At 40.6% G+C, this 8,698-nt stretch overlaps 1 protein-coding gene across 8 annotated transcripts in view; it reads right to left on the bottom strand.

The window, feature by feature from the left end:
• Positions 1-859: 859 nt before the first annotated feature.
• Positions 860-8,698, bottom strand: part of LOC144603471 (dedicator of cytokinesis protein 4-like) — a 294,693-nt gene continuing 286,854 nt past the window's right edge. For all 8 annotated transcript variants that reach the window (XM_078416684.1, XM_078416687.1, XM_078416689.1 and 5 more), the window contains one exon: positions 860-8,278. In XM_078416684.1, the coding sequence (XP_078272810.1) occupies positions 7,847-8,278 (432 nt within the window). In that variant the 3' untranslated portion in view covers positions 860-7,846. The remainder of the gene's footprint in view (positions 8,279-8,698) is intronic.

The raw sequence follows: 8,698 nt of genomic DNA, 5'->3' as shown, positions 1-8,698 counted from the left end.
TCCCGCCCCCCCTGACATCAGTCTGAAGAAGGGTCTCGACCCAAAACGTCACCCATTCCTTCTCTCCTGAGATGCTGCCTGACCTGCTGAGTTACTCCAGCATTTTGTGAATAAATACCTTCGTTCTGCAGGGCATGATCACTTGCTCCTGCCTTCTGCATCAATTGCAGTCACCACAGCTTCTAGCACTGAAGGCTTGCTCTCTTATCTTCTCCAGATGTTGCCTGACCTGTTGTGTTCCTCCAGCAGTTTGTCAGTGTGGGGCAACAAGGGCAAATTGGTGGAGGACCTTATTGATTGTGAGCCCCAGTTAATCGTAAGCTTCAGTGTAAGTGCTCGACAAAGGCCATGAGCTGAACCTCGGAGCGTGCACGTGAATGGGCAGCTTTGTCTGCGGAATATAGCCACCATAGGTTCATGTTTCCTGTAGATCTGAAGGCTGCCTTCCCTTGCACAGGGCGTTTGTTGGACAGTCAAGCTGTCCAGTGTACAGATACAGGATAAAGGGAATAACGTTTAGTGCCAGGTAAAGTCCAGCAAAGTCCAATTTAAGAGTCTGAGGGTCTCCATTGAGGTAGACAGTAGCTCAGGACCGCACTCTAGCTGATAAGAGGGCTGTTCAGTTGTGTGATAACAGCTGGGAAGAAACTGTCCCTGAATCTGGAGGTGTGCATTTTCACACTTCTCTTGCCCGATGGGAGATGGGAGAAGAGGGTGAGGCCAGGAAATTGGTTCTGTTTTAGACCTAATGCTTCATATCATGGCTTGTATTTTGTTCTAGGCAAGTATAAGCAGCGGCCTAATCTGAAGGTTCCACAGTGGGAGTTCTAAACTGAACTTCTGAAAGCACCAGTCACACTGAGGATAAAATGTTTTCTTTATTTTCATTCATGTACATTCTAGCAAAGTCACCGTGTGCCATCAGTTATTGAAAACGTCACAAAAACCTCATCTATAAAAAGAGGCCATACCGGGCAGCTTTGTATACCACATTCAGAACGTTTGGAATCAGTAGATGGTTGCCAACAAAACACTGCATATGGTGCTTTATGGTGTAAAACACTGACTCTCAGCAAGTGTACTTCATATATACAAAAATATCATACAAGACATAATACTGTAAGCAAGTTTGATACAGTTTGGATATTTTAACATCTTATCAAGATTTAGGAAGCAAAATTAATTGTACAAACATTTTTTTTATTAAAATACAGTCATTTAGGCTTTCATGTGCTTTGACAATAAATTACATTACTGAAAAATGTTAACTCAGCTTCTTGCAAAAGGAATCAGTTGAAGAGAGATCTAGAACCAGCATTTTAATAAATGCTCAATAAGATTAATGTATTCCTATGAGCTTACATATAATCACTAAACAGCATATAAATACTAAACATATATTAGGAATTTGTTCTTCCAACATTCAATGTTGTAAGTTAATATGGCTGAATTCTTATAAAAACTTATGTACAGTCTCAATAGATAAACATTTGGCAACACGACATTCATACTGTATCATTTGCTCTTTGAATATTAAAAAGCTCAAGTTGTGAAAACTCCTACAGAATTTTAATTTATATTAAAAACTTAATATTCACTACACTGTATTCTCTTTAATTCACCAGAGTGTTTACTTTTTTTTTAACAAAGTCTCCGTACTATTGTTTTTGATGTCCTGTAGTACAAAGTCATTGCACAGAAACTAGGCCTAGGATGAAAGACGAGTTACAGTCACATTCATGTCACAGGTGGGAAATGATCAGCACTAGTTATGCCAGCCCTCTGCACAAACGAGTAGCTGGATACAGCATGCAAAGGGAACCTACAGTGACTGGAATTTCTCGAAATAAACTGAAAAATTAGACCTGTATAAATGCACTACCTTCTCAAGGTCAAATTGTTTTGAAGACTTGTATGATAAAAGTACACTGAGCTTGAAAAGAAATAATCAACTTGGCCAGTAAATAGGTCATGGGAGTCACGTAAACAGATGTTAAATATCCTGAGCCTCTATACGTAAGTGCATTTTATTTCCACCTGTGCTAAACTAAACAGTTTTAATACAGTTTTTACTGATCGGATTCGGTAATGGTCTTCCCCGTAGAGCTTTACCAGTGCTGCAACACAAAACTGCAGGGAACATCTAAGATATATCAGTACGTATCCCGTTATGCATTTTTACAGCAGCCACGATAAGGGCAATTATTAGAGCAGTAGCATTACAATTATTGTATTTTACATTTATAAATAATAACAAATTTAATCAATCCTAATTAAAACATTAGAAATCCTGAATATCTGTACAATTAGAATTTTCGTGTTGCTTGTGATTAATGACACTCTTAGATCACTGACGATCTTCTTCAGAGACAAAAATCTCTAAACTAGTTATTTATAAATCATGAACCTGACCACTGGATATTTGAGTCTATTCTTCTGAGTTTCTTAATTGTCATCGGAAGTATTTAGGTCATTTTATGTAAGCTAGCTGGATCAAAGCAGAGGGTTAATGCCAAATAGGAAATACTCAGTCTGAATAGTTCCTCAAATACTCACGGGGAGACACATGTAGTTTGTTCTGCCCATGTAGGTGATCCATTCAAAATCAATGGGGATAATGTTCACAAACCAACACACAGCAATCCCACAGTCAGTTTCAAGCTCGGCCTGCTTTTGATTACTTAAAAGAAAGCCAAGTGGATTCCAAAAGAATTGTTGGTTAATCATTCATTGTGTTTTATTTCACTAACAATGACCTCAATGTAAATGATATCGAAGCACCAAAACAATTCAAAATAATTGGGACAAAACTATATTTAATCCAGAGCTTTATAACAGCATCAGGGATTTGTAGACCATTGGTAATCCTTGTGAGCAGGTTATTAAAACCAGCAGCTTGGAGCTGGCCTGCAGTGATATCCATGTCCAGGGAATAGCTCAAAAAATAGACATGGGAAATGAAAATCACGATAATCTTAATTAGTGCACTTGAGAATACCTGCACAAAATGGTAAACAATAAGCAACATAAACTACAAGCAATTTAATAGTCCCGTGATACGGTGTGCTTACATGTTTTAAATCTGCACATTCCAAGCCGAGGCATCAGGACAGGTTCTGGGCATGGAACAGAAAGTGGTGAAAGCGTAAAAGAAGTGGTGCATTGGTCGGGTGGGGTGAACTTACGAAGCACTTGCTCAGATCTGCTATATATTGTGGCAGACTTCTGAAGTTTGCTTGTGAAACTAAGCCAATGCAATCCAATTTTCAAAATGGGACACAATGCAGATGCACGAACTGCATGTGAAAAAGGATGGATTTTGAACTTAAGATGACAGCTACACTCTACAACAGATATATTATTCAAATGCTACTCCATGGCACACATTGATAATTTAATTTGAAACCACTGCACTGCTCTGAAGGGCAGTAATCTACTGATTTGTAGATGAGCTGTTGAAAGGAGGGCCATGTTTCCCTTCCCACAGTATCCCACGGCATTTAAATAAATGGAAAAAGCGTTGCTGCCAATATTTATTCATCACTCAGTGTGACTGAAACAATTTAATTGTGCTTCTCATTTACTGTCTGACCTTTCCATGTGCAACTTGGCTAAACCTTCCCTCCGTTCAGAAGCTGACTGCAATTTCTTATCAATAGTGTACATATATGTTGGAGACTGTTGTCAGAGCCATAGAAGTGGTTCTGCGTTTCAGTAATGAAGAGTTGCAGAGCAGCAGATACAGGAAAGAGCACATTAGAAACACTACAGGAAATAAGTGCAGGAAAGGTGCATCTGTATTGGCTAAAAGGCTAATTAATTTTTTTAAATGTTACAAATTGGGTGATCTATGCAGGAAATAAAATGTCCATTTTTTAAAAAAAAGTGTAATCCTAGAATCAGAAGGAGCATGTAGATGTGGCTAGCAATAGTCCTGAAACACATTTGTGGTTTGATTCAATTCAGCAGCTGTGTTGGTTTATTCAGAGGGCAGGCAGGAATCAGCCGTGATAGCAGGGCACTGGAATCGCAGGCAGGTCTGTGGCCAAAATGAAAGATCTACAGAAAAGGGATATAATCAAACCTTTGGATCTTTGCAATCCCAGTAGTTGAGAGTCACAATGCAGAGGACTGATACTAAAACAGGTCTGGCAATGGTAACTGGATTGCCTTGACTTTCAGATGCATAAGGTGTCCTGATCTAGAGCAGATCTGGAGTTTATTTGAAATGTTTCTGAAGTCCATTTTCCAAGCCAGTGTGAAGATTGATTGAAGATAGACACAAAATGCTGGAGTAACTCAGCAGGACAGGCAACATCTCTGGAGAGAAGGAATGGGTGACTTTTCGAGTCTTGACCTTTTCTTCAGAAGGGTCTCGACCCAAACAACATCTATTCCTTCTCTCCAGAGATGTTGCCTGTCCTGCTGAGTTACTCCAGCATTTTGTGTCTATCTTTGGTTTAACTCAGCATCTGTAGTCCCTTCCTGAACATGAAGACTGATTAAGTTCCCAATCAGAAGCTCTGTGGTAAGTAATTGGAATTGCTGTGTGAAGGGACTGCACAGAAAGTGACAGAAGACTAACAATATTTGCTGCTGTTAACATCACAGATAATGGATGGGCACTCCAGGAATCACCAATGGCACTGCTGATAGAGGACTCTACATTCAGGCAGTGACACACAAGTCAATGCTGTATTCATGTGCCATTCACACTAATTAGGTCAGCAGGGGTCAGTTGGAAAGCAGTGAGCCACAGATTTGTCACTGATTTAGAGTATTGAATGCAGTCGTGCTAAATGTAGAGACTTCCAAAAATGATTGACTCAGCATAAACCTGGAGCTAATTATTCTGCAGTATTGTACGAGGTTTCTAATTGTCTCTGCAGAAACACAGATATGTACAGTTCTAGCAGCATAAGAGAGCAGGTGATTTATAATTCAAGAGACTGAATAAAAACACAACTATTTATAGAGATGTTTGTCTCTGATGATCACTCAGTCCCCGGTGAGGAAACAAATTATGGCAATATATCTTTTTTTTTTTTAACTAAAAATTAGCCATGCATCAGCGGAAAACAAAATAGCCATTATTCTGGTGCACATTTTTAACAAAATGTGTTGGTGTGGTCCACTATCTCCTTCTTATAACATAGTAATATGACTTCTAATATGTACATTAGTGAAACACATTGTTAAAAATCCTCTTCATAACTCCAACCTGTGCCTGCAATTTGATTGCATTCCCAAAACCACGAGACATACACCTCCTGTAACCCCACACGATCCTCATTTAACGTTACTTTAATATTAATTTCATTCAACAAATCTTTCAAGAAATATCGCTTTTGGATATAAACATCCACTTCCCTTTTACACATGTCAAGATGCGGTATAAATGGTGACTTCACTCTCAACCTCATGTACAATTTGTGCTTTTCTAATGAATGTTTCAATTAGCCCTTTTGTCAATCAATTATTTGAAGTTTAATGTAATGTAATTCTTAAAACATCAAAAATTCCCATGAACAACCAGTTTTAAACCCTGAAAAGAAATTCCAGGCACCCACTCCAGTGAATCTTATCGTAACTTTTTTTCAGAGGTAAAGTTCAATATATCGTTGTAATCAAGTGAATGAATACTCTAATAAGTGTAGGGGTTGATAAAAGCTTCTGGCACCAGAATAAGTAACCCCTTTGTCACGTAGCCAACAACCAGAGTACAACTTCAATACACCTTGTGCAACCTAAAAGTATTCAGGCAGGCACCTGACCCACAGAAAACAAATCAAATGTGAGCAAGTTGCTTTTAAACCTGGTTGGATCAGCTCTTGTTTCAGATGTCCAAAACCAACCACAACTAACTGAGTGTGTTAAGGGAAAAAGGTAGGACTATTAAAAAGGTAGGACTATTAAAAGGTAGGACTATTAAAAGGTAGGACTATTAAACGTTTAACAAATCGCATGGACTGCTAAGTTTCACTTTAATGTCCAAGTCAGTATCGTTTCACATAATCCCAGGATACAAATATGTTCTGTTGCCTAAAGAACTACTGCTCAACATACTTAACCCAAGCTAAACCCATTTTGTAACATTAAGTATTAAAAATGCAGACATAACTCTTACACCAATAGAACTGAACAATCTTGCATGATCTTAATATTTTAACGATTTTACAGTACATGCAAATTAATCTAAACAATCACCTCACCTCAATCTGCCTCCTGATTAGGACACAATATTTTACCCATTGCAAAAATATCACTGTTTATATCAACATCCGAATAAGTGTGCAGAAAGGATTGGGGCTTTCAGGCAGGGTGAAAGGGAGTGAGGTGAGAGCAGCTGGTGTAGACTTGTTGATGTGAGGAGTGTTTCTGCTGTAATATCTGCACAGATCTACATGAATGGTGGAGTGCTGCAATGAGATGCACCTGTTTTGCTGTTGTTTTGCCATCTAGGATATCCTATAAAAACAAACTACAGGAAATCAAACGCAGGCCAAGCAGAAATCCACAGAGCAAAACAGTTAGGTTGATGGTCTTCAACCTGCTGAGAATTTCCAACACATTTTACATTTCCATCTTCCACGGCATTTTACTGTTGAATTTGGCACTGCTGATTGAGATGTGTTGTTTGTGAGTTTAGTGCTTTTTTGTCAAAGTTTTCTTCGATGCATTGATGCTCAGCATGACTGTAAAAAACTTAAATATCTTGGAGTTTATGTTTGTCCTCAGGACCATGTGCCAAATGTAGGCTGGGTAGTTTGGACTTGTGTTCCTTGAAGTTTAGAATAAGGGGTGACATTATTCAAACAAATTAGATCTTAAGGGAAGGGTGGCAGGGTAGATGTGGAGAAGCTTCCACTGTTGGGAGAGTCATAGGCAGGGAAATACAAGACTGGTCATTTGAAATAGCAGCGAATGGGAACTACTTCTCTCAGAAGGCAATGAATCTCTGGAGTTCTCTGCCCCTTAGGGGAGAGGAGAATAGATTATCAAATATATTTCAGGAGATAGATGAGTATTTGACAGACCAGATTTCTGGAGGACTGATGTGGATGAGGAGCAGAGTAGATGAAACCAGCATGGACTTGATCATACTGAGTGCATGTGTTCCCCCATCAATCTAACCTCATGCTCTCTCCTCCCTTCCTTCACCAACCCCACTGACCAAAGCCACAACCTCTCATTTCATGCTCCATGACCCAAGGTGGAAGCCTCACTTCTTCTCCGCTCACTAGCCACAAGAAGCTTCCATTTATTATCCCAAACCCAATCTCCATCCCCCTCTTGGGCCACACATTTCCATCATTGGAACTGTGAAATTAAAGGAGCGTTTGGACACTCCTCAGTTTCTAGGCAAATGCTTAAAAATAAAGTGTGAGTGTGTGAGAGAGTCAGAGAACTCTTGAGAAGTAGAGAGAGTGAAACAGAGATAATATTAAGAACTCATTTTCGAGAAAGCCTATAATGGGAGTGGACGTGTGTGTGTGTGTGTGTGTGTGGTCCTATGAGTGCATTAATAGTAATTGATGTTGAACAGCATAATTGCCTTTGCCTCAGTTATTGACCCTGACTAATGATTGTAGAATCAAAGGCATGCATCTTAATAGCAGTAATGTTGCTGATCGCTGGTAAACTGCAAATTTACAATTTTCTCCACCCTGACTTCTCTATAAAACAATTTAAATATATATTTACAGAATCTCTGTCACTAATGGGTCCACACGTGGTCTTTGATCGTTTGGTGTTAAGGTGCCCACCTGGATGCTTCTGGTCATATTAATATTACGCGTGAACAGCTTACACACATCGGTTTGCAGAAGCCCCAAACTCAGCTGCTCTATAGTTGCGAGACCTTGCGTGGTTGTGACCGAGGCCTGACCAGGATTTCCTCCACTCTGTTCTCTCCTTCCGAGCGATGTACACGCAGAATGTGGGGCTTGGGGGGCAGAGCAGGGGGTTCTCCACTGGCTGGAACCGACAGGCTGTGAGGTAGAGGGGCTCGACGCCTCGATGTCCCAGTGTGGTGTTGTTCCGATAAGTTGTAGCGCGGTGGCATGCAAGCAAAGGTCCCGTTCTCCTTTTTAATTAATTCCTCAGAGCCGATTAAGGTGCAGGTGATGGTCCCATCGGTGAGGGTGGTCTCAGTCACACTTCCCCTGCCCAGTGAGGAGATACCACTGCTGCTGCTGCCCGACAGCACAGGAGAGTTATAAACTGGACCCAGGGACTGGTAATCAGTGGGTGAAGGAGTCAGTGACTGGACTGAGCCCTGCAGGTACAGAGGAGAACATACACAACCATCAACAACAACTGACAAAATAAACCAAGGCACCCCAGAAACATAATTGCAATTGGTTCATCCGCAGATGTTAAAGGAAAAAGTGTTAGAAATTGGGGTGTCAGAATATTCAAAGGTCTTTACAAATCTGGCCATGTTGGTCAGTGTGGGCAAGTTGGGTCGAAGGGCCGGTTGGTCAGTGTGGGCAAGTTGGGTCGAAGGGCCAGTTGGTCAGTGTGGGCAAGTTGGGTTGAAGGGCCGGTTGGTCAGTGTGGGTAAGTTGGGTCGAAGGGCCATGTTGGTCAGTGTGGGTAAGTTGGGTCGAAGGGCCTGTTGGTCAGTGTGGGCAAGTTGGGTTGAAGGGCCAGTTGGTCAGTGTGGGCAAGTTGGGTCGAAGGGCCATGTTGGTCA

The sequence above is a fragment of the Rhinoraja longicauda genome, chromosome 20 (assembly GCF_053455715.1).
Source record: "Rhinoraja longicauda isolate Sanriku21f chromosome 20, sRhiLon1.1, whole genome shotgun sequence".
Taxonomy (NCBI): Eukaryota; Metazoa; Chordata; class Chondrichthyes; order Rajiformes; family Arhynchobatidae; genus Rhinoraja; species Rhinoraja longicauda.
This window is presented reverse-complemented; position numbering and strand designations above follow the sequence as displayed.